At 40.7% G+C, this 25,339-nt stretch overlaps 2 protein-coding genes across 2 annotated transcripts in view; one reads left to right on the plus strand and one right to left on the minus strand.

The window, feature by feature from the left end:
* Window positions 1–580: 580 nt before the first annotated feature.
* Window positions 581–7,583, minus strand: ddx1 (DEAD (Asp-Glu-Ala-Asp) box helicase 1). The gene is made up of 26 exons (XM_054618197.1): window positions 7,511–7,583; window positions 7,342–7,393; window positions 7,148–7,211; window positions 7,032–7,061; window positions 6,825–6,921; window positions 6,585–6,632; window positions 6,408–6,491; window positions 6,163–6,246; window positions 5,973–6,049; window positions 5,816–5,888; window positions 5,621–5,697; window positions 5,417–5,531; window positions 5,021–5,159; window positions 4,710–4,770; window positions 4,462–4,560; window positions 4,239–4,328; window positions 3,857–4,045; window positions 3,627–3,678; window positions 3,311–3,457; window positions 3,093–3,184; window positions 2,941–3,013; window positions 2,726–2,798; window positions 2,351–2,393; window positions 2,161–2,256; window positions 1,714–1,834; window positions 581–1,538 (listed from the first exon to the last, which is right to left on the minus strand). The coding sequence occupies exons 1-26, from the start codon at window positions 7,524–7,526 to the stop codon at window positions 1,408–1,410; spliced, it is 2,223 nt and encodes a 740-aa protein (XP_054474172.1). The 5' UTR covers window positions 7,527–7,583; the 3' UTR covers window positions 581–1,407.
* Window positions 7,584–7,864: 281 nt separating this feature from the next.
* nbas (NBAS subunit of NRZ tethering complex) overlaps window positions 7,865–25,339 on the plus strand; it is a 151,866-nt gene continuing 134,391 nt past the window's right edge. Inside the window, 14 exon segments of the mRNA XM_054618448.1 lie at window positions 7,865–7,967; window positions 8,355–8,406; window positions 9,071–9,107; window positions 11,167–11,244; window positions 11,938–11,985; window positions 13,144–13,187; window positions 17,087–17,220; window positions 18,974–19,107; window positions 21,016–21,114; window positions 22,964–23,102; window positions 23,232–23,297; window positions 23,411–23,539; window positions 24,111–24,174; window positions 24,635–24,828. Coding sequence (XP_054474423.1) covers window positions 7,875–7,967; window positions 8,355–8,406; window positions 9,071–9,107; window positions 11,167–11,244; window positions 11,938–11,985; window positions 13,144–13,187; window positions 17,087–17,220; window positions 18,974–19,107; window positions 21,016–21,114; window positions 22,964–23,102; window positions 23,232–23,297; window positions 23,411–23,539; window positions 24,111–24,174; window positions 24,635–24,828 — 1,311 coding nt within the window. The 5' untranslated portion in view covers window positions 7,865–7,874.

Genomic DNA, 25,339 nt, shown 5'->3' on the forward strand with positions numbered 1-25,339 from the left:
AATATGAGATGATTATAGGATAACTTTAGTGATGGCTTTCCCCCCCAAAACTGTTTTATATAGCACTTTATACAGTACCAGTCAAAAGTTTGGACACACCTTCTCATTCAATGTTTTTCTTTATTTTTATTTTTTTCTACATTGTAGATTAATATTGAAGACATCCAAACTATGAAGGAACACATATGGAATTATGTGGTAAACAAACAAATGCTCAACAAACCAGAATATGTTTTATATTTTAGATTCTTCAAAGTAGTTGAATGAGAAGGTGTGTCCAAACTTTTGACTGGTACTGTAAATCAATTAAAACAAATCATCAAAAGCACGGCAGTCTATTATTAAGTTACCATTTTGGGGGGAAACAATTTTACAACCTTAAATTCTTAAATCATAAAATCAGGGGTATTAAATTATAACTCCAAGAGGTTCACTTACTTAAATTTCATCCCAGCAAAGGTCTTAACCTCTGAAATATAAATTGTATCCTCCTAAAACAATCTATCCAATAAACCAAAATAACAACAACATTTCCATAACATTTCATCAATATTTATTGTCAATTTTGGAACTATGAAAGTCATAACACAAAAACGCATTGAACTTGTATCGGGTTTATGGAAAACAAATGGCCATTTCTTTACAATTTAGTCAGAGGACAATGAAATAAAGGAGCACATTTTAAGTAAAGGTAAACTAGACAATATCTTCTGTGTAAAATAAATCAAAGTGCCTCTTCCAGAAAAAGTGCAAACAGAGCTTTAGAGTAACCCTTTTTCTCTTGGTTTTAAGGTTCATAGACCTGAAAGCTAAACCAATCCAGCTACAACGGTCAGAAGAAGAAAAAAATGCTTTCTAAAGATAATTCGCCTCTTTATTTTCATTATTTATCAGACATTGGTCAGGGGTCCAGATCTACTGGGATATAACCTTCACTAACAGTCCACGATTTGGTGAAGCCAGCAGTAAATTAATGAATTAACAGAAGAGGCGTTCCTAATATATGCAGATATTTCCTTCCTTTCTAGAAAATGAACTCAGACTGAGCAGGATATTACAGTTTATTTCAGATAACACCCAGACACTTACATATATCAACTTTTTAGCCAATACCTCCATAAGGAAACTTAAATACTTCATTCAACCATATCAATCAGAAAACGAAACACAAAATCCAACAAATTAGGTTTGAATTAGCGTTAGCACTAGATGCCAAGGACACCTTTCAATATACATTTCATGTACAGCAAATGATTTATGAGTTATGTTTATATGTTTGTCTGGGAGGAAAACAGACCCTTGAGATGACACTGAACACTGCTGCTTGGTTGCATAAAGACTTGTATCCTGTTGGTGCAACATGAAAATCTATCTACAGCCTACAGTGATGAGCTAGTTGGGGTCTGTTCAGAAGGCTCTGAAAAGCTGGTTTGGCATGTAACCCAGGTGGAGGAAGGAAGATTGGGCTTCTCTCTCGAGGATTGCCAGCTCCTGGACCGTCGGGGCCAGAGCATCCACGTGGCCCTTGTAGTTACCACCTATAGAGCAACAGGTTTATTGGTCAAGCTCATCATACAAGAAGGGAATATACGGCCAATTCATGTAAAAATTGTAGATATTTTGTATTTTGATTAACTAAATGTGAACTGGAAGATTGGTTGCTATTCATGAAGCCAGTGCTTGCACACAGTGGTCCCTTTATAGCACACTTACCTCCCAAAGCCTTGCGCTGACCATAGGTGACCTTTCCATCAAAGTCATCCAAGGGTACTTTGATGTCTGGCTCACACTGGGTGATGGTGCACTTTAGATGCTCTTCAATATCTGACAGGAGCTGTGGTGAAAGGGATAGGAACAAGTCACACAATTAGAACTGAAAGTCCACGATGGGTGTTATGTCATATAGTGACACATGTATTAAGTTCAAATGTGTGTGTGCTTGAGCTTTCAGTGGAAACACTGATCACAAGGGCTTCTCTATAAATGTATTGGATTTCACATCAGACACACCCATCAAACCCAAGGGGGGCATTTCTGTCAAGATGACAAATGCATCCGTTTTCCTCTCAAATCACTTCAGCTGAATGAGTCGTAATTCAAATAGCAAACTGTACTTGATGCACGAGGTTGATTTAAGTTTGTGTCTGCCACTTTGTTCACCTCTTTCTCGTTGTACCAGATGGTGCAACCTCCATCCTCCTTCAGCCGGGTGTTGTAGCAGCCTCTGCCTCGGTTCGCGCAAACGTGGTACCACACCTGCACAAATAGACACATTAAATTTGACAGATTTTTTTCAAAAACTGTGCAAGATCAAAATTAATTATCGGCATATTCCTATAATCCATCCAACCTTCTCTTTCTCCATGGCAACCAAGGAGATGGCCAGCCCCATTCTGCGAGTTAAAAAGGAAATGAGATGATTTTGAAGTCAATAATAGAATTAAATATTCTTTCAGTTGAATCACATTGTGATGAGGACATTTAAAAAAGGTATATTATGTGAAAGTTTCAGGTTGCAATGAAGATGAACTGGATACATGAATGTGATTTTACAAACATAATCATTTGGTCATATATAATATATATAAATAAATAAATATAAATATATAATATATATATAAATAAATAAATAAATAAATAAATAAATATATATATACACACACAGATATAGAATAGAAATTTCACACAGTAGAAAAACTAAAAAAAAAAGAAAGTTCATGCTTACCTCTCTGCTCTTCCAACTCTGCCGATACGGTGGACGTAGTTCTGCTTCTCGTCTGGCAGGGTGACGTTAATCACTGGAGAAAAATGAGGAACAGAGTATACTTGTATATTTACAGCTAAACAATCTTTTGTAGTGAACACGGTATATATATATATTCAGCATTTGAAAAAGGTATATAGGAATGTAAGTATACATTAGATATCAAATATATTTACCATAAGGAACTCCGTGGACGTCAATTCCTCTGGCAGCTACGTCTGTGCAGACCAAGAGCTTCACTTCTTTTTTCTGAGAACAGAAGAAGATCTTCAACCATCGCCGGTTGTAATTCGACAAAAAGGTAATTAAAACATTGATGTGCTTTTACCTTGAAGCGCTCCAGGTTAGTTTTCCTCTCTATTGGCTTACGATCACCATGGAGACAGACACAGGAGAGCTGGTGACCTTTACTGTCTGGACCTAAAGGAAAAGGGACCAATTATATTTAGCCATGGCATCAAACATGGATTACATCATCATTGAGAGGAGTGTGTATGCAATGGGGTGTTCCCACTTTTAAAACGTCCGTCCCGTAATTCCTCCTACCTCCTCCCTGCTGAATTAAGTACTGTTCCATGTTGTCGCAGTCAATCTTGGTGCGGCAGAAGATGATGGCCTGGTCCATCTTGTGCTCTTTGATGGCCCTCACTGTGTACTCGCCCTTCAGCACTTTGATCGCTTCTGACCACATTTCTAAGGATGCACACATACACTTTTTGTTCTCAATAACAACTTATGCATAAAATTACTATATGTGTTGTTGTTAATGGAATGAACATTGATATATTGGGACTGTATTAAACACATCAAACTAGAGGGATGAAGTAAAGTGGTCCAAAGTGTGCTTCCTTTCTGCTCTTACCTGCAGAATTGGCTCCTGGTCTGGTGTTATCTTTGGAATGGACTTCATCGGTCTATCCAAAACAAATCAAAAGAGAAAAGCTTTGTCAACACATTCATCTAAAACGGAGAGAAATTAACAACATACAAGCTTTAAAATGTGTTGAATCATCTATTCAACAGCGAAACACATCCCTGCTGCATCTTCCCTCCCCTTCATCGCATGTCTTTGGGGCAAGATGAGGGACTCACCCGGATGTGGTTCTTGCCGACGCGCTCCCAAAGCCGATCGTTCTTCGGATTTACAGGCACCACCACGTGGTGGACGCTCTCGGGGACAGAGTCCTCCCCCTTCAGGTCCACCCAAGTGGGAAAGTGCATGATCCGCTCGGACAGCTTCTTCACGTCAAACGAATGCAGCGTGGCCGAACAAACAATCACCTGGAAGAGGAGCAATCAACTGATGCACATGGAGTAAACTGACGTAGTTCAATTGGACTTCCACCTATCTTAATTACAGATTTTATTTTGCACCCCATCTGCTTTAAATGTCATCTAAGGGTGTTGTTAAGTACCGACATTACTGTTAAAAGTGGTCGTCACCGAAATGTTTATCGTCACACGTTCATTTTACCTGCAGTCTTTTGCCGTCAGAAGTGACCTGAGGGATCTGGTTATGGATCCTGTTGATAAAGTCTGTATAGCCTGCAGACAGTAAGCCGTCCTAAAGGACACAGAGAACAGAGACAAAATGGTGAGTGACTTTAGAGATTGTTGTGTAAAGCAACCATTCAAAATGATTTTTCAATTCCATGCTTTTGATGATACAGGAAATACTCTTGATGTGTTGTACATACACACTCATCCAGGACTAGAAAGCGGACTTGGGCCAGACTGAGCTTCCCGGTAGATATGAGGTCGTCCAGTCTTCCTGGTGTTCCCACCACAATGTCAATCTAATTATAAGGTGACACAAAAAAGCAGTAGGGAAGAAAGGAGAACATGGCAAAAAAAAAAAGAAAGATATCTGTTAATTAAAACTGCTTCAACTCTGTTTTTTTAGAGTAAATTAAATGTTTGTTTGGACACAGTTCATGTCACCTACCCCCTGTTCCAGAGCAGCCAGCTGGTCTTTGGCAGCCACGCCACCAATCACCAGCAGGGTCCTGTAATAACAAATATACAGACATCATCGTTTATAACTAAGCACTGGCTCCATCTGCTGGTGCAAAACAAGAATTACAAAGCCAAACACAGCATGCAATGAGTAAAGTATAGCACTGTTAAAAATTATGCAGGATTGATTTTGACGTGGTTCGGTATTGCTGGTTTTACCTACACATGCATTTCTGCACAATTCATGGTTTTATGATATCCGCGCTAACAAATATGGATACCAGCTCCGTGGAGTCATACCTGAGTTTGGGGTTATCCACATATTTCGAACACTGCTTGACATTGTTGAGGGTTTGTTCTGCCAGTTCTTTAGATGGCTCCAGGATCAGGGCTTTGGGTGCGTTGGATGATACTTTAGCCTGACTCACTTTGGCACTGCCTGCACAAACACAGAGCAAAGACAGTTATGGAACACTTGAATATCAAATAAATGCGTAGGTGTGTCAACAATGGTAAAAATGTAACTTAAATAGCTTGTTTAAAAAAAAAAAAAACTTGGAAAATATTGTGAAAAGAACTACATTACCTGGTCTAACCTAAAATAATCTTTGGTTCTATTTCACTGTAAGATATCGATCTCACAATCACATTTGGTTTATTTCTTGCATCACTTAAAATGAGGTTGCCTCCACACACCTGCTTGAGAAGATTTGACTGTGTGGCCTTCTGGCGCCTGGTCCAAGGTGACAAACCCGGTCTTAGGGGCATTCTTAAAGGCTTCTCCTCCAAAGTTGAACTTCAGCTCTGCATTCTGGCAAACGGATAAGGAAAAAGATTCATTTGTATGGTGTACGTCTGACACCTGTTTGTTTGTTTTGTACCATTATCTTGATGTGGTACCTTGAGCACACAGGAGGCAAAGAAGGGCTGACTCTGCACGGGTTGAGGGATCTCAAAAGCCACACCCAGGTCATTGCCTGAAAGAAGAAAACAGAGAAAAGGGGGCAAGAAACATGAGTAATGTTGCCATTTAACACCGAGCCCAGCTGTCCTACATAATCATGATAATGAGCGTGATAACTACTGAGACAGCACCGTTTTTAGAGAAGGACATCTGGCCCTTGTCAAGGTCCAAGTAGCATCCAATAGTGTCATGCATGGTGAACTCCTACAAAGAGGAAACAGAAAACATGTTTGAAAATGATCCTCAAAATTATTTTACATGTATAAATGTTCACTGATTAATCGTCACCTCTCCGTAGCTGTCAAACTGCTTGTTGTTGGATTTTTTTCCAGTCCCACCAAAACCAAAACCATACTTATCAGTTCCTGCAAAGAAATAAAAGAGTTCATGAGGATTAGGTTATTATTCTTCTTAGACAGTTTAGTTTAGCTGTTATATGTTCTACAGCATGGAGATTGTGAAGTATAGAGGAGCATACCCAAGTCCAGGGCTGCCAGACTGGTGGACCAGCCAATGCGACACAAACCCTGGTCATGGCAGGTCACCTCATAGTAGTACTTCCCTGGACAAAGAAAGACATGGACAGATAACAATCGCATAACACATAAACGATCCTTCCATTGCAAGTCAATCAAAGAAACATTTAGTTCACTGTGAAATGCACGCATGTTGTCTTGAAATCCTTATTTGTCTCGTTTTGGAGTACTTGTGTGCATTACAAACCTTTGGTGACCCCTTTTGTAGAGCGACAGCCATGCCACTCTTTAAACTCCCTGCTCTGGCAGCACAGTCCATCTGGACCAATCGCTGTAGAGGTAAAAAGTAAAAAGTGAAAATGAGGAGAGGTGACAAAGAACAAAGCAGAAATGTGACATTAGATGCGTATTTTTATCCTCTTACCAAAAGCTGGACTGCGGTCGTAAGGATTCATCTGCCAATTGTTGAAAACTGAAAGAAAACAAAGAAACAGAAGGTTAACATATCTGCAGAACTCAAACCACTGCTTTTTATAATAGTTAATACCGTGATACTGGCCTGACTAGGTCTATTAGACCCGCTCTGTTACCAACACGTTTTAGCTGTCATAACAAAACACACAGAATGCAACCATTTAAGTCACTGATATTAAAGTGGTCTCACTAGCTCCTCCAGTCTTCACTGAGGCTCTGCCCTTCTTGCCCTCCTGCTGATCCTTCAGGGTTTCATACACGACCTGGATCACTGGGATACTGAAGGCCTGAGGATGACAACGATTACACTTTTAGTATGTCACTTGGTCTGATGTTGTTGATGCAAACAGCAGAGGTAAAGAAGTATTTTAAAACTGAGTGGCTGTCAAGTACTTACCCCTGTTTTACCGCTGCCAGTTTCTGCTGCCTAAAAATTATATAAAAATAAATGTTAAACTTGCTTTGTACAAACTTTTTATCAGAATAAAAACAGAAATAAAGAGGTAAACCTACCATAAGTACATCTCCTCCTCCAAGAATAAGGGGAACAGACTCTGCCTGGATGTCAGTGGGTAGCCTGAAATACATCAGTTCAGTGTCAACAGGTAACAACCACATGGACATATATGACAATAAAGGCATGCTTTTGTAATAATGATGTGCTCGTGAAGAAAGCAGCCCAGTCTGAGGTTTGCAGAGAGACTTACAGCCAGTCCAGCTCCTCCACAGCCTGCGCGATTTCAGGCATAACCCCCATTTCTTTTGAAAAAAAGACATAATATTAAGTTAGTACGTTGACATAGCTTTTAAAAGTCGTTTTTAATTTAAGTTAAATACGAATGAGACTTTAATATAATGAAGTTGGTATGCACTTACCAGAAAACGCTGCCATTATTGCTGCTGCGAATGCAATTTCACCGGATGTAGCATTGACGTGTTCATCGTTTTCGGCTCGGTGCAACTGTTTTAATGGTTCCGCCCGCCAGCCGAGCAGCCTCATGTCATTGGTTCCGCTTAGTGAAATAGTTCTTAAAATACTTTAAATATTTTACTACACACATAGCTTTTGGTGTGAGGTAAATAAAATAAAAAATTCGTTAATATATAGCATGGTAAGCAAACTCAAGCCATGAAACAGATTATCTTCAATGGTTAGCTGTATTTTCCCAAACGCGGTTTCCTTCATGTATTTTGTCCAGCGCTACTCGCCGTAGGCATTTGACAGCCTGGCCAAGTAAACATGGCTGAAGAAAGTCTGATTGAAGGCGAAGATGAAAACATTTTGTACGATTTACTTGTCATCACTGAATGGCCACCAGAGACAGACACTCAGGTCAGTAAGACTTCTATTTTGTTAACGTTTTTAGTTCAGTGTTTAGGTCTTTTGTTGAACATTTATTTGTAAAAATGGCTCGGGAAAGACAAACTCTATGATGATGGGGGTCAGCCGCTCAAAGCCACGTAGCATACAGCCACTGCTACATGTCTGGATAAATCCTCTTACTCTCATTTCACATTGACATGCATTGTAGTAGCTTTTGTTATCATAGTTTCTTGTGCATATGGGAAATTAACATCAAGATATTTTGCTCCATTTAACTAGCTAGATCCCAAAAGTATGAGTCTGCTGGACTAACTTAGGGCTCTCATACATTCATTAGAGTTAACAAATACTGAATGGAGACTATGAAACTCACATGTCACTTTCTAACATTTGCAGTTGAGAGGCAACAAGGAGCACAACACCTCACTCATTGCAAAAGCAGTGACAGGTAAGTTCAGTTTATTTTATTTTATTGTGATACTCTGCAGGCCGAGAGGGGGCACCTCACCTCATCACAGAGTACATGTATGCAGCACATGGCCGTGTGTTGATGTACCCACCCAGGTGTTTGCTTCCACAAATACAGGGTAGGATCGGACTGGAAAGTAGACTAGCATTTCTGTTGCAGTAACTCTGTTGTTTTGCCTGTTTTGTGTGACTTGTTTTCTGTGTTTTGGAGCATAAACAACATCTCCCAAATCTGAAATAAAGAAAGGATGCATACTTATAGGCTTCTTATCAAAGACTGCTCAGTCTGCAACATGTTTAATTATTTTATACATTAAATATCATAACCGCAAAGATTATGTTTGCAAAACTGTTGTGATTGTCTTTATAGTCCAGAAAACAGATTTTTCACATAACCTACAGTAGGAGGTGCCAGAATCATCGATGAACATGATTATCGGTCCTGAAAGGTTTTCTAGTTTTGTGTAGTTGAACGCTTTTTGCCTGGTTCTGGGTAAAGAGACCGATTTCCAGGTCCTATGTGTCCTTTACTGCAGGTTCAGATCATAATTTAGGATGTGATAAGATACGGCCTATACGAGGATCAATAAAAATATGTCATAGTGTCATTATTATTATTGCTAACTGTGATATATTTCTTACAGGGCCATTCCGCTTAATCTTACACTACTTGTGGTACAGGTAAGTTCATCACTATTATGCTGACAGGTACAAGAGACTTTCTCTGTCATTCTTTTGCCATTGTAATGGATTGACATGCCACATGAAGCTGTGATTTATGGTGGTTATTAGTAGTGTGGTTTTTAGGAAATCCTATGAAGTACCAGTACCAATGTGCCACAAAACAACATCAAATGTACACAGGGAGAACCTTGTTCAGAATGCTTCTGCTTGGTGACATTTGTTTATGTTTGAAAATCAATGTGTTAATCAATAATTAATGATGGATAATGGATATAGTGCTGTGTTTTGATAGCAGTACTAATGCTGAGCTACTTAGAAAAAAGATCCAACTCTATTAATTTTTGACATTCTAAATAATCACATTTCACCTTGTTCAATTCAATTACAGTCATGTTTGATCAATCAATTAAATAATAAATGAATATAGATAAAAAGGAGCCTTTGCTTTTAGATTGAACTTGGAATTATATTATCTGGTAATAAAAGCAGACACCTGTAACATGTTCCCTTCATGCAAGGTTTATTTTTCCACATGCACTAATTGAGAAAACACGGCATAAAAACAAAATCAAATAGATTTTTTGTCCTGGAAATGACTGTTTTTCGGGGCATAACTGTTTTGTCACAGTACAATATGTGTGACAGTATCAAGAAAAAAACCCCAGGATACCACTTAAAATCATATTTGTTGAGTTTTTTTGGCCATACTGAGTTCACAACTTTTATTATTTGTGAAGTGGTATTTGATGTATGAAGTATTAGTACATGATGTATGACATGTAACATCATATGAGGGCTTTGATAAATCGCATACTAGCTTTTATTTAATGTGTTAAATTCTTCAGTAGGACGACACTCCTACAGCGACCCTGCCCGGCATACTTGATCCTTACTTCCTGAAATCTACTTCAAAAGCTTCTCATACACACAATCCTATATTCAAGATGTATATTTGTTTCACCCTGCTCTTACTGACCAACCTGTAAACAGATGGCTGGATGTGGCCTGCAGTAGATTCTGTAGTGCTGCAGCAGGTGGTTTGCACCATCAATAACCTTGTTAAATATTTAAGGACTCCTCGAGCCATGTTTGGCTCTTAGCTCTCCTTTACTTTTTGTGGATGAAAAAGGAACAGGAATTTTCTTTTTTGAAATTACAGAACAGACCAAGCAGACTGCCCTCCCATGCTGTGACATTTTCATTTTCAGCAGAAGCTTCTGGCAATTTTGCGGAAGTTAAAAATCAGAATAGTAAAATAAAAAAAAACAATGATAAGGAACTTTTAAAATCATATTAGTTAGATAGTTAATTTACCAAATGGACAATTGAACAACGAATACAAACAATACAATACTTTGTCAATTTGTCTATTGGGAAAAGACAGTTTTCACTACTGATTAATATGTCTGTGGAAATTATTCGTCAATTCAAAGCACCACATTTGTTTGACAGACCAGTGTAAATTTAATGATCACCAAAATAATTGAATAAATAAAATTGATTTCATGGCTATTTCATTTTTAATTCAAAACTAATTGTATGCAATGCAATTTGCCAGTTTAATTTAAAATAGGTATAATTGTGTTTGATTTAAGCTATTTTTTTAATTTAAATTAAATTAAATTATAATTAAATACAATTTTGATTAGATTTTAATTAATATGAATCACTTTTAATGTAATTTAATTAATATTTATTTTTTAAATTTAAGCTAATCAAATGAAATATAGCTCCTGTTCACACTTGTGTTGATGAATACCGATATTTTACATTAAATTCACTTACACGGACTGGTCAACTGTAAAGCAATGACCGGAAACCCCGGTTCTGAGAGAGAAGCCAGTGATGACGTGTCTTAAACATTCTGTGTTCCTGGAGTTCTCTTTAGTTCTCTAAGTCACTCAGTTAAAGTTCCTTTGTGTAAAGTTCTTAATAGGAAAGTAAAATGTATTTAAGCCGACTCATAGTAAATCAAGACACACAGTTAATACTGTTAAGCAGTTTTGAATGCGTTCACTTTCTGACTGTTCTGTTTATTTGCTTCTCTAAACCTCAGCCCCTCCAGCTCCTCTCTACCTCTTGGTCTGGTCCGCCTGGCCAACAAGCAGATCAACTGGCAGCTGGTGCTTGCAAGGTGCAGTACACACACACACACACACACACACACACACACACACACACACACACACACACACACACACACACACACACACACACACACACACACACACACACACACACACACACACACTAACTCATATACCTGAATACGGGCTGCTTTGTTGCTGACATGCACTAAGCCTTCCTCTCCTCTGGTTTCCTCTCCCTTGTGTGCATCCCCTCAGCCAGTCATTTAATTGTACTCATTACAGCAGACAAACCAAATAGAAAGGCTGTTTTTCTTTTAATTGGCTATCGATCCCACTATGTAAGACGGCGTTAAGCGCGGTCAAATGATGCTGCGGACGTCCATTAGTTTGATGTGCTTGATCCTTCCATCTCGTTTCTGTCTCCCCTTGAATTCTTTCTACTGCATTTAATTCCCTTTGAAACTATCTCTGCGCTTTAATGCTCACGATTATTATTGTTTCTCCTCTCTTTACTCTCTCTTATTCAAGTCTTAATCTCCCATCCAAACCTGCCCGCTAGACTCACACTCTTATCTTCCTAAATCACCCTACATTTTAAGATATCAGTCAGAATGACATTTTATTTCTTTTTTTTTTTTTTTACCCCTCTCACCCTCTGCTCTCTTTGTCTTCTCTATCATTTTTTTTCTTCTTCTTTCTGTTATTTATTCCTGACCATTCTCTTGTTCTCTCCACAGTAATGGCAAACTGTTGGCCGTGGTTCAGGACCAGTGTGTGGAGATTAGGTAATTATTGAACTCTATCCCACTATGTGTGTGCGCTGAGTGATAGAGAGCCTTTTAATTAATATGATGGTTTATCACATCTCCCTTTAAAAAGAACTGCAGTCTCAGCTTTTATCAAAGGAATAGAAATGTTGTGATTTAATAATTGTTACAATTCAATCAGTAACAATACAATCTGTCATAGTACAAATATTTCAGTCAATTTAGAAAATCTTTTGTGGCACTTCAAAATGAAAATACCAGAGCTGCCTAAATGGTTTAATTTTAATTTTATTTTGTGTGTGTGTGTGTGTGTGTGTGTGTGTGTGTGTGTGTGTGTGTGTGTGTGTGTGTGTGTGTGTGTGTGTGTGTGTGTGTGTGTGTGTGTGTGTGTGTGTGTGTGTGTGTGTGTGTGTGTGTGATAGAAAAAAACCCAAACCAAAGCATACATACGCATAAGTATGTTTGTGCTCATTTTGAGTGGTTGTAATTATTTTCAGACACAAATCCAATTTCCCACTTGCACAGAGAAAATGTGCTCGCTCAGCAACGTGCTCTATCGACACAATGTAATGCTTTAAATGAGGCAAAATTGAAATGAAAATCAATAGCAATGAATCCAGTTTACACACGTGTCTTGCTCTCCAGAGGATGACAGTCGGCAAGTTCAACTGATGTGAAGCTTTGGCTGAAAAGACTTGTTTTCCGCTTGACCCTCTGTGTAATTGGAAGTAATGTTCATGCACGTGTCGATATGTAAAACCAGAGCGTGTCTTATTCTTTGTTCTTATTCACTAAACTCTGCTGTAATGGAAGGCAATCAAGTCTCTCCTCTCACGCCCCGGTTTGATATCGTGGCTTTCTCCTGTGTCCTTTGTTCGCACCACTGCTGTTTAATCACAGTGTGCTTTATGGCTTCGCTTTATGGCATTTGTTGGTGCGAGTGGGTGTTAAGTCAGCTCAAGGCCTTATCCATTGAGCTCCGTTAAAGAGTCTTGTCTGCTGCCCACTCTCAATGCCCCGTGCGTGATCCATTGAGCTACTTCAGCTGGCAGGCGATCAGTGGCAATTACAACCTAGCGTACAACCGGTCATATAAGGCTAAGAGTGTGTATGGTTGCACCCTTGGGTGCAGTGTACTGCTTTTTAACCTTTTTTTTTCTTGTGTCTGCTCCTCAGGTCTGTGAGGGATGACTTTGGCTCAGTCATTGGGAAGTGCCAGGGTAAGAAACCTCTCTCCTTCCTTTTTTTTTATTAATCACATTCTGTAGTTCATGTTTTTTAACCTGTAGTCTTCATTTACAGTATCTACAGTTGTGTGTGTGTGTGTGTGTGTGTGTGTGTGTGTGTGTGTGTGTGTGTGTGTGTGTGTGTGTGTGTGTGTGTGTGTGTGTGTGTGTGTGTGTGTGTGTGTGTGTGTGTGTGTGTGTCTTTGAGTCTTTGTTTACACCTCCACTTTGGGTTTGTTTCAATGAGAAATAACGACCGCGGTGGCTAATTGGAATGTGTGATGGGGACGTTGAACAGCAGCACAGATAATCACCCTCTGGTCGATGCTGATAAAAATAAATCGCCTCCATCGTGTGATTAGCTATTAAAATGGCCTGCTGCGTTGGTTTTTATTTCTCTAAACATGGGGAGGCCAAAACTTTCTACAAGTTTAGAAATGTTAAATGCATCATACAGAAAAAGAGGGAAACACATTTAGTTTATTGACATCTTTCTAATTTATGTCGTTTTTTTTCCACTTAAAGCAGTACATATCATTTTGAGAATTATCACCCAACTCTGCAGCCCCCCTCAGCTCTGTTAAGCATTTAAGCATCTTTCTGCTTATTGTTTCGTTTTTCGGGCCAAAACTTTATTGTTACGTTCACTCTCACCTTTTTCATCAATCCTGTTTCCACTAGTGGAAGGCAGCCGTTTCCACCAAAAAGCTTAAATTGACCAAACTGTACACTACCTGCCCAGCACCAAACACTAGACATCCAACGTTAGTAAGTAGTTGGTGAACACAGTAGAGCATTAAGCTGCTAAAGAGCCAGATATTTCTTGCAGGTGCTGGTGGAGACCAAAACAGAGCTCAAAGGAGCGTGACAGTATGACTTACATTTTTCTTTACATGTTCTGTGACTGCTGAATATGTACATTTTACGTAACATGCCAACCATAACAATCCTTATAATGTCATATTAATATAAGATAAGATAAGATAATCCTTTATTAGTCCCGCAGCGGGGAAATTTGCAGTATAGAGTAAAGTGCACACAAGAGACATAGTAAAGAAAGACAAGATAAAAAAAAAATGAAAAAAAAAAAAATAAGTATTATAAATAAGCAATAAAAACAACAATAACTGAAATATAATATTTACAGACAGAAAAAAACTATTTTAACTAGTTTTTTCTGATTTCTTATAATGTCATATTAATATGTTAATATGCAAATGTTGTGTTTACAGCCTGTTGTGCTGCCCAGACGTTGCCAAAAATATCAATGTGTATTGGTTTGAATAAATACAACAGATGCAACACTTTGGAGCCACTGTGTGTAGAACGTATACATTTATACTTTTGACACATCATAGTGGTTGCAACAAAAAAAAAAAGACACTTTGGCAGACAGCAATGCACACCTGATCCAAACAGAGGACAAAAGGAGAATTGTCTGAAAACAACAACTAGACTGCAGCAACTTTCACCAGGATTGTTTCATATGTCTACAATGAAAAAGCAAAAGTCATCCGTCCTTGGAAGGAAGCCATTCTCTCAATAGTCTACATATAGCGGGTCTTTGTGAAGAACAAAAACACGATGACGTTTTCTGTCTGAATCTCAGTTTTTTATTCACATCTCGCTCACACACACACACATACACACTGCTCCAAAGGCGTCACAAGCCCAGAACTACACTTGTGTGGATTTTGTTAATATATCTTCTCCTCTTCTTTCTTTCCCCCCCCCTCTCATTTTCACCATCTTGTCTGTCTTCGTCACACTATATTTGTTTTACATTTTTCCGCCCCGGCTGGCCGGCATTGTGGGCCGTTGTTCTAATGGCTCATAGTGTGGATAACAGTAGCCCCTGGGCCTGCATAAACCCAGCCTCCCTCCTCTCCTTTTCATTCCATTTCATCTCTCCTTTTCATTTTACTTTTACTTCATTTCATTTCACGGAGATTTGTCCTAATGGATTTTGCCGTGATCCTGCCTTTTAATGGCATTTGCTTTTAATGGAGTGTGTGTGTGTGTGTGTGTGTGTGTGTGTGTGTGTGTGTGTGTGTGTGTGTGTGTGTGTGTGTGTGTGTGTGTGTGTGTGTGTGTGTGTGTGTGTGTGTGTGTGTGTGTGTGTGTGTGTGTGTGTGTGTGTTTTGAAAGCGTATTTTCTTTTCGCCTGTGCGTGTGCATCCCCGTGCGTGAGCTCGTTCGGTTTATCCACACCTATATGTGTCACTCTCTGTCTCTCCCCCCCCCCCCTCTCCCCCCCCACTGTCTGCTCCTGTTACAGTGCAGTTGTCTCCCGCCCCCGTACATAATTCATAAGTGTTGAGAGCTCTGATAAATGCATCCGTGAGGCTTTTGCTAGAAAGCTTCTGTCGGGTCGTTGGATGTAATTCTCCCCAACTTCCGCCCCCCAAACCCCCCACCACACCCCCAACCAACGCTATATGGGGGGAAAAAGAAAAAATAATCCGGACAGTAGCATCCAATATTCCAGTTTCCCCCCCCCCCCCCCCAAAAAAAGCCATCTATGTGGAAATAGAGTCCTTTCAGCCATAGAACAACATACTGTATACAATTCATAATGGGAGCGAGACAGGAGGGGAGGGAGCGTGAGAGTGAAATGGAAAAAAAAAAGAGAAAGAAGATTGAAATAGGAAGCAAAAGAGCCAAAAGAACAAGGCGAGAACAGAGGAGACGCTCGGTACCTATGACTCTCATAATTGCTCCATGTTCTTGTCTGCTCCTCCTCAGCCGAGAGTCTCAGAGGTGTGTTAAATCGCCTACTTCCTGAGGTGCTCTCTGATACTTAGGCCTTAAAATTTGGGGGGAGCTATTATTTCTCTCAGTGGGTGCCGGATTCATTGTTTCCTGCTCTCTCTCTCTCTCTTCTTTTTCTTTTGGCGCCTCTCTTTCTCTTTCTCTCATCCTCTCCTCTCCCCTCTCTACGCCCGTCTCGCCTCCCACTTCTCCCCCTTTGTTCTTCATTTTAAATTCTAGTCATACAATATCCAACGCCTCCATTCGTTTGCAGTATTGCCCACCAGGGGCTGCAGCATCGTTCCTCAGCCAAGAAATTCAATACAATAAACGCCAATAGCGCCGTTATGTGATATCAACAAAAACATAACTTGCTTTTCATAACTTTATTGCTTAGCAGACACGGCACCCGTGGTGGCAGATTATGTTTCACACTGTTCTCCTATGCAGACGCCGAAGGTTGTATCAAGTCGTACTTAAATATTTCCAATGTGCTCAGCAGTCTTGCGCCCAATACACTTTGATTGTGCACACGTTTGTACAAGAAAAAGTCATACACTATTTCCCTCATAGTGCTTAATGTTCCATAATATACTCCGGTATTCTAAACAGATCTGGAATCAGAGACCTGCCAGACTGGCCAAGCTCTTCTGTCAGAGGGAAGAGAAGTATGACAGAGAAGCCTTGAGAAAGTGCCAGCAGGCAGAGATGTGCTTCATCACAGCGATATGGTTACATTCACAGCACTGCTGAGCCAGCAGATTGGTAAAACAGTAGCCTATACTTCAATAAGAGCTAGATTTATGATCTCTGTTCTCCTCCCCCCATCCTCCCTGCCTCTCCACCTTTATCTCCCCCTCTCATCAGAAGCGTGCGCCCTAACGTGTGCGTCTTCGAGAGACAATTATTGAGATGTATTACTCCGGCTATCCCTGGTGGATGAATTGGATCGGTCCTTTGACACATTGTGTTGATGTATGGCATTAGCTTTGCCATCTGTATTCATTGTCGGCACACCACAGAACACCAGGGGATTATTCGCAGGGTTTTCTCATCTGGTTTAATAAGAAATCCTCGTCACTCTCTCTCTCTTTGTTTGTATGTGTTTTAAAAGTCTTCTTTTCTTTTTCCATCTTCTGTAGTGCCAAAGGACCCAAACCCCCAGTGGAGAACGGTGGCGTGGAGCCACGACTGCGCCCTGCTAGGCTACGCCGACAGCACCGGCACCGTGCGCCTCTTCGACCTCATGGGCAGCGAACTCTTCGTCATCCCGCCGGTAAACCGAGCCGGTCCCTCCTCTTTGACGTCATCAAACAATCCCCCCCCTCCTTCGAGCTTTCTTTCATGTCTTAGAAGGTTTTTTTTTTTCTCGTGCATGCATTGATTCTTTTTATTTATTTTTTTGACAACAAAACATAACAAATAAGGTAATCATCATACACATTTGGTCAAATTAAACAGCAAAGATTTTTTTTTTTTAAGGAATGCTGATCCAGCATAAACACATATATATCCTTGACAAAGACAGAAAGAAAAACAAAATCAATAAATAACTGAAATAAAGATAAGTAAATAAATAAAACATATTACATATTGGGGAGAAACTTACAATTACGGAGAATGCTTACTGAGCATGTATTGATTCTAATAACAATAGTCAGGCGTAGCATATGGAAACTCTGCGCTCACTTGGCTTCTTTTCAGACTCATCTCCATATTTTTTCTCAGATGATTGGCTCAGTTACTATATGGCGTCTCTACTATGAATTATTAATGTGTAAACTTTGCTTAGTTTATCATTGGATAGTACTGTACAGCCTGATTCGGTTGTGTTTTTGATTTAAATCATCAGATTCAATTTAAGCTTCTTGGCCTAACTAAATGCCGATATGCTACGGCAGTTTTGTCTGTATCTGTAACTTGACAGTGACACAGTTATGAGGATTCAGACATCCATAATCTTGGCTTGGAAGTCAATTCGGGCCATGTTCTCTTCTTTTAGTGGAGCATACATTTACTGGGCACTTTGAGCCGTCTGTCACCTTTTTGTGAAGAAAGCGTCTCGCTGTCAGACACCCTCTGTGCTCTCTCTCTTTGTCTGTCATGGCTGCTTTCTCCGCTCGCTGTCTGAAGCTTTTTTTTTCCCCCTCATCTCTCTTTCTTCTCCCCTCTGTGCTCATAGTGTTCAACTCCTTCCCTCTTCATCTTCATCACCTCCTCTCTTTAATTTTTCACATGTGTGCTGCTCCCTGGATCGTCCTCTCCTTCTTTCCTTCCTTCCTCGAGCGTTTCTCCCTCATCCTCGCATGTCTGCCCTCTCCTCGCTCTGCTGTTCCCCCCTTCTCTTTAATGCCCTCTGTGTGCTACGTATTGTCATTCCTCCATTTCTATATCCATCATTCCTTCTCTCTCTTCCTCCATCCGCCCTGTCAGACACGATGAGCGCAGACACTCGTCCCTCTTCCCAACTCCGAGTCTTCATTCCTTTAGTGCAACTCTTCTTTATTGTGTATCTACAGTATGTGTGTGTCTGAACACACTTACACCATCAACACCCCCCCCCCACCCCCACCGCCATCTCGCTCGCTGTGCTGTTCCTCTTGTTTGTCACTGTTAAGTGCACACACCGGTGACTTGCTGCTATTTCTGGAGGAGAGAGAGAAAAAAAAAGAATTCAGTCTGACAGAAAGTATGCATGTATGAGAAGAAAATTAAAACCTGCTTCCCTACCTTCCCCCATCTCTCTTTCACTTTGTCTGTCTCTTATCTTCTGTTCACAGCCTTCCCTGTCCCAGCAATATTTTTCTTTCTTAATCTTTTTTTTTCTGTCTGTTTTATGTTCTTTAACAATGATGTGAGGTATCTTTGTTGTTTGTCATTGTAAAAAACTTGGTGGGGTCCACAGACTGATAGATAATTATACATATTTCTACTTCTTTTGATTTCATCTACCATTAGTCACTTTCCCCCCCGCTGCTGTTGACTCTTCTTTTTCATCTCTCTCTCTCTCTCTCTCTGTCTCGTACCAGGCGGTGAGTTTTCCTGGGGATTTCAGTTGTGCAGTGGCGGGCCTGATCTTCCTGGAGTACACCGCCAGCGCCCAGTGGTCCGCCGAGCTGCTTGTCATCACATGCGGAGGCGGACTCAAGAGTTACCTGGTCAGGTGAGAGAGACAAAAAACTGCTTCACTAACACACTAAAGTTCTAAAAGCAGATTCTTGTACGTCACAATATATTAACTAGAATAAACGACCTACAAAGGTTTCTCACGTCCAGCATTAGTTCCGATTAAACACCCCCAAAAATGTCTATTACTATCTAGTTTCACATATAAACCTCTTCAAATATGTCATTTTGGCTTTCCTTGTTGATGATTGGCTCGATGGACTGTGGAAAAAAACTCCTTCGATTTACACTTCCATTGTGTTCATCTTTGTTCATCCTTTAATCTTCACCTTCAAACTCTTATTACACAGTTGTGATTTTCTTTTACAGTGCTTTCACTTCAGCCGACACGTCAACCGACATCATCTTTTAGTTTCTGTACTTAAATAGGCACTAGTTCCTTTTCCAACCGACATTACCAGCTCTATTCATCATCTCTTTCTTTGACTGACATTGCAGGTCCTTTCAGTGCTCCAATTCCAACTGCATCTTCAACCCCTTTCACCATCTACTACTTAAACATTTGAACTGCAAAGTCTCAGCAGCCTTTTCTAGCTGTCCCATTTCCGAAGATTTTCTAAGCTTCTTTATTATCATTTGATTTGAATGCATGTACTATATACTCTAACCTTTTATAGGACATTGCACCCTATTTGTGGTGATATTTTAATGCAGCATGCATGTCTATATGGAAACGTTAGGGGGCGTGATACCTCTCTTTGCATACCAATTCCCCTACTTGCCAATCCAAATGCACATTTGGAATTATATGATTTATGACATCTGACTCCCTCCAGCTTTGCGCGCACGAACCTGCAAGAGTATGCATGTGTGTGTGTGTGCTTTCCTCATGGCTGCCTCCACAACGTCCCTTTCAATTTAGCCTTATTTAATATAGCATTATTTCAGAGATTTCCCATTTCACTTTGTATGATTGCTGCTGTCTTAGCAAGCAGCAGAGTGTCGGCACGCTGACACTCCAACACGCCGGATGAGATCACGCATGTGTGTTGAATCTCGATCAGGCGACATCCTGCAAACAACTTCCCCTTCACTTCTGTGTGCACAGTGGTGTTTGCAGAGTTAGTAGGGAAAAATGTGAATTTGCTTTCCTATTACAGGCAGATAAATGGTGTTAGCTGCCTTTGAAGCCATCAGGGTGTCGGTCGGTGTGTGTGTGTGTGTGCGTGTGCGTGTGTGTGTGTGTGCGTGAGCGAGCATGTGTGTGAGGAGGTAATTAAGATGTGTGGAGACATTTGCTCCAGATTTACTCTGAAAGTTTCTGGCTTGCTTTTAAAGGTTCATTTTTCAGAATGGATCTCATACTCACGCCTCCTCTTCAAATGACTGCATTCCAATATTTTCGCTCAAACACTTTGAATTAGAATTTCTGAATTATAGCTGAGCCTTGACAGTAAGTCATCTCTCTTTCTTACTCTCTCTCTCTCTCTCTCTCTTTCTCTTGCTCTACACTAGCAATTCTGTATGTATGTGTGCTCTCACATACACACAAACACTAACCTTTGGCATAAACACCTAAACATCTGGAGGAAGTTGAACATTTTTGTGCTCTTTCTCTCCACATTTCCTTTTCTTTACCTCCCTTCTCACTTCTCCCTGCACAGTTTACATCGCGCTGCTTTTCCCCAATGAGATATGCCCACACAAGTTCCACGACATCTCATCGAGCGCCAATCTAATTTAGATTGCGCACTTAAATTAGATTACATATTTGGCCATGTCTCAATTTAATTGCAGCTGGGATTTAAATTACTCCGTCATCTCCCACCCCCCCAAAACAGCTTTGTCGCACCATTAACATTTTGCACAGGAATGTTCATGTTTTGATTGTTTATGTTCCAGTCCAGGAGTTTAATTATAGGTAACTGTCTTCTCCCTCTCTCAGTGTGGGAACCAATCAGAACTTCCAAGAGAACCACAGCTTCAGTTTCTCCGCTCACTACTCCCATGGCGTCACCTCGGCTATTTACCACCCTGGACACCGGTAAGTTTGATCCAACGCCCTATCAACCTAAAGTGCTTGTAGAAATATAATGAAATATTTTTGAAAAATGAGCATTTTTACCAGCATTTGACTTGTAATCCATCAGTGGCAGAGTAATTAATGCCTGTAGCTTCCACTTGACACCCTCAGTGGTTTTCTTTCCTCTTGTGGCCTCCACAGTTTCAAGCCTACTTCTATTACAACAGTGTTTTATCAAGTGTTGTTCGTGCATTTACATTCAATCATCTACAGACATCCTTATGAATCCTTTTGAATCCATTTTAAACCCACTGCGGATGATGCTACATGATGCCGTGTACATCTTAAATATTTGGATTTAAAAGTAGCCGTGTAATTTCAGACGCTTTCATCATTTGACATCTAGGGGGCAATTTGAGTACACGCCAACATGTCTTCAAGATGCTCGTAAATATGTATGATATTGATCAACCCTGCTAGAATTTACTGTGGATTTACTGCATTACGGTTGACTTTAAATAAAACTTTATTTTAACCATGAAAGAAAGTTGCTTTGCAGACAGGTTGTACAGTTAAAACACATATTAAGAACAGGAACACGCAATTAAATCTTTACCATAAATATCACTTGAAGACACCAAAAATAGAGGAAGAAATACATGCAGACATTCTTGCACAGGCATAAGATGTTATATTATGGAATGGGGCCAATTGGCTTACTCAGGAATAAATGAACCAATCACTTTAATGCAGAACCTGCAGGAATTGATGTCCTTGGCCCTCCTCACCACGTGGCATTCAAAGGTTTCGGTTAATTATGTCTGGCTCACCCCCGTGACCTTACTGTTTTTCGCCACGCTCCCCCGGTCGGCCTGCACAAACCAGATGCAGTTTGGCCGGTGAAGCTCGGTTTGGCGGCTTAATGGGTTTTGGCAGCTACTGTCAAGTCTTTGCCAACTGATAGATGAGATGAAACTTTAATGATCCCCCGTGTGAAAACTGGGTCAGCCACAGAGAGAATAGGATAGAGCTAAAGGCAAGGTGAGAAGCTGGATGTGAAAAAAATCATTTCGACAGCTGAACATGTATGCATAATGATGAAGATATAACATGTTCAGGTTCAAGGAGACACTATGGAAGGGTTAAATTAAGGTGGCGCACAGATGAGATCAGAAATGATTCCAGATGTGCAGTTAAACATCGTGATCTTTTCATTATTAAAATTACAGAGTTAATATACTGCATGTATGCTAAGCATATGCAGATGCACATCAGGGATGCAAGAAGTAGTCCCACATCTGTTTTAATAATTCCTTATATCACAGGAAACAGTAAGGGTAGCATATATAAGACATGTGCTACTATGTTGATGAAAAAAAAATCAATTTTAACCATTAAGTTTATAAACTCACTCTCAGCTCTTACCCCCTCACTTAATGTCCAACCTCTCTGCACCAGGGGGCAGTGTTGAGCTGGACAGCGCTGCTCCCCCCCCTTGAGCTCCTGACCATTGTCACATCTGTTCTGTTTCACTGCGTAGAGGGACCCACAAATCACTGTGGTCATTGTGGTATTGTCTGTGTCTTTTAAAACCATTGATTCCAAACAGACCTCTGTTAGATAACTTTTTAACCCACTGCTTTGCTAAATGGCTCTTCAGTAGTGTGGAAAAAAAACTAACTGATACCTTGGCTGAAGGATGACCTAGCAGTGACCACCTTAATTTGCTTTCCTTGTTGTGCAATGCTAATTGATTTGACAGGGTGCACAATAATGGGGGTGTTAATCATGGTGTGTGTGTGTGTGTGTGTGTGTGTGTGTGTGTGTGTGTGTGTGTGTGTGTGTGTGTGTGTGTGTGTGTTTTTGTCAGATTGCTGCTGGTGGGAGGCTGTGAGTCGGGCGATGACTGTACATCCAAGGCCTCCTGCTATGGGATCACAGCCTGGAGGGCTCTGTCTGGCTCTCCACACTACAAGCAGGTCACCAGCTATGAGGACGACGTCAGCGCGGTGAGGAGACCACACACATGTTCATGCACCAGTTATTCATGTTGTTTCTAACACACACACACACACACACACACACACACACACACACACACACACTAATTATCGACACTTCCTCTCTGTGTCTGTTAGAATCAGAAGAGAGGTTTCTTCAAGATCCCGAGCTTCAGATTGTTTTCCAGACAGGGAGATGAAAAGGTACAGCTACAGCTCTCTTCTTTCTGTCTTCTTCAATAAGAATTTAAAAGCTCAATGGGAACGAATCCGGCAAACATTTGTTGATGTGTGCGTGTGCATTTTATGATGTGCAGGACGGTGTTTTCCGCATGAGCCTGAGCCCCGACGGCACCCTGCTGGCTGTCATCCACTTCTCCGGTCGCCTGTCTCTCTGGGACATCCCCTCCCTCAGACAGAGGGCCACATGGAGCCAAGACCAACAGGTACCCCCCCATAAGCTGCTCGTGTTTATGTGTGTATTCATGCATGTTTTTTGCATTACAGTTGTGTGTGTGTGCCGGTATTATTAAGGGCATTAAATGCTTGACTGAATGTTTTAATGTAATCTCTCTCTGGCCCAAGTATGAGTGTGTGGAGAGAGATGGAATTGTGTGTGTGTGTGTGTGTGTGTGTGTGTGTGTGTGTGTGTGTGTGTGTGTGTGTGTGTGTGTGTGTGTGTGTGTGTGTGTGTGTGTGTGTGTGTGTGTGTGTGTGTGTGTGTGTGTGTGTGTGTGTGTGTGTGTGTGCGCATTAGACATTAAGTGAGGTGGCTTAGGGAGAACTTATATTTGCAGAATGTTTTGCCGGGTGTGTATGTTCTTCTTCTTCTTCTTCATCGTCTGGTCTGAGCCGGCAGAGCTACTGTGTGTGTGTGCGTGTGTGTGTGTGTGTGTGTGTGTGTGTGTGTGTGTGCTGTAAGTGTAAACAGAGTTAGCAGATTAATTTGCTCCCCCCTTCTTCTTCTTTTCCTCCCTTTCCTTTTTGGTCCTTTCATCCTTTCGGTCCTCCCTGCAGCCAGGATTTGAGGAGATCAACCCAGAGTGGAAGACATCGCTGGAGAGAAGGAAGAAAATAAAAGGTAGCTCGGCCCCGAAGGGCTAAAGAGAACCCACTTTATTGCTGACACAGCAGTTCACAGCGGATACAATTTTACGATCTTTGACATGTCTTATTCTCTGAATTATACAGTTATTTAGACGTACAACCGTAACCGTGTCTGCGAAGGCCAGAAAATATTTTCCTCCTTCACAGCGTCCACGCTTGGGATTGTGGGTTTTTGTGTATTTGCCCTGTATATGTCTGTGTGTATGCTTTATTTTTTTTTTAATGCAGCTTTACAGACTTTTGTTTGACAGTTTTGGGCCAGTTGTGACAGCAGTGACAGCTTGTGTAAGCAATAATCTGCGTGCGTCAACATCTCATGCATGATACGTGATGAACATGTCCACATTTGTAAAGTGGATTCCAAAAAGTTAATGGGGGGGGAAAAGAGTTTTCCCAAGGAAAGTTTTAATACTATACTCCATTCCCTGTCCCAGATAAGGAGCAGTACTACCCGCTGGTGGATGTGAGCTGGTGGAGTGACATCGTGTTGATTCTGGCTCGTTGCTCCGGCTCCGTCACCGTGTCATCCGTCAGGACGCTGCGCAACCTGCTGGGGAAATCCTGCGAATGGTTCGAGCCCTCACCTCGACTCACCTCGGCACACAACGGGGGCTTCCTCAGCCTGGAGGTAAATGTCAAGATATCGGTATGCAGATTAGTTAAAGAAGGACGTGTGAGACTCACGTAAGCATCTTTTAGAGCTAGTCATCCTCCTAGACTGTGTATAAGAAGTTTACACATCATAGATCTTTGCCTTCAGGGCTTTAAAAGGAATATTATAGAATACAATTTGTTTTCTTAGCTGCCCTTTGGTTCAGGGAGGCACAGAGCTGAAACCTGGTCCAGCATGCACTGGGCCAGAAAAAGGGCACAGACTGGACAGGTCACCAGTTTATCATTTGGATGTCAGTTCTTTTGTTTTAATTATTAAATAGACCACACTGTTTCTGGTGCAAAGTGAGTCCGTTGTACAGTAAAATCAATGTGTGCATTAGATCCTTTGTACTGCCAGCAGATGTTTTTCCCCAAAGGGACAGTTTTTTTCTTTCAGACGAATACAAATTTGATCCTTTATGACATTTTTCAGTTTCAGAATGTCATTGTGAAACAGCATGTTAATGTAAAATGGTAAAAGTGTG

Source organism: Anoplopoma fimbria, chromosome 18 (assembly GCF_027596085.1).
Source record: "Anoplopoma fimbria isolate UVic2021 breed Golden Eagle Sablefish chromosome 18, Afim_UVic_2022, whole genome shotgun sequence".
NCBI lineage: Eukaryota > Metazoa > Chordata > Actinopteri > Perciformes > Anoplopomatidae > Anoplopoma > Anoplopoma fimbria.

Bases quoted from the DNA above. Each gene is read 5' to 3' on its own strand.
- ddx1 (XM_054618197.1), bottom strand. The intron at 6,050-6,162 runs GTATGCTCCTCT...ATTTCTTTGCAG, and splicing joins TCTGGCAGCCCTGGACTTGG to GAACTGATAAGTATGGTTTT. The intron at 5,698-5,815 runs GTGCTGTCTCAG...TTCTTCTTTCAG, and splicing joins GATGTCCTTCTCTAAAAACG to GCAATGACCTGGGTGTGGCT.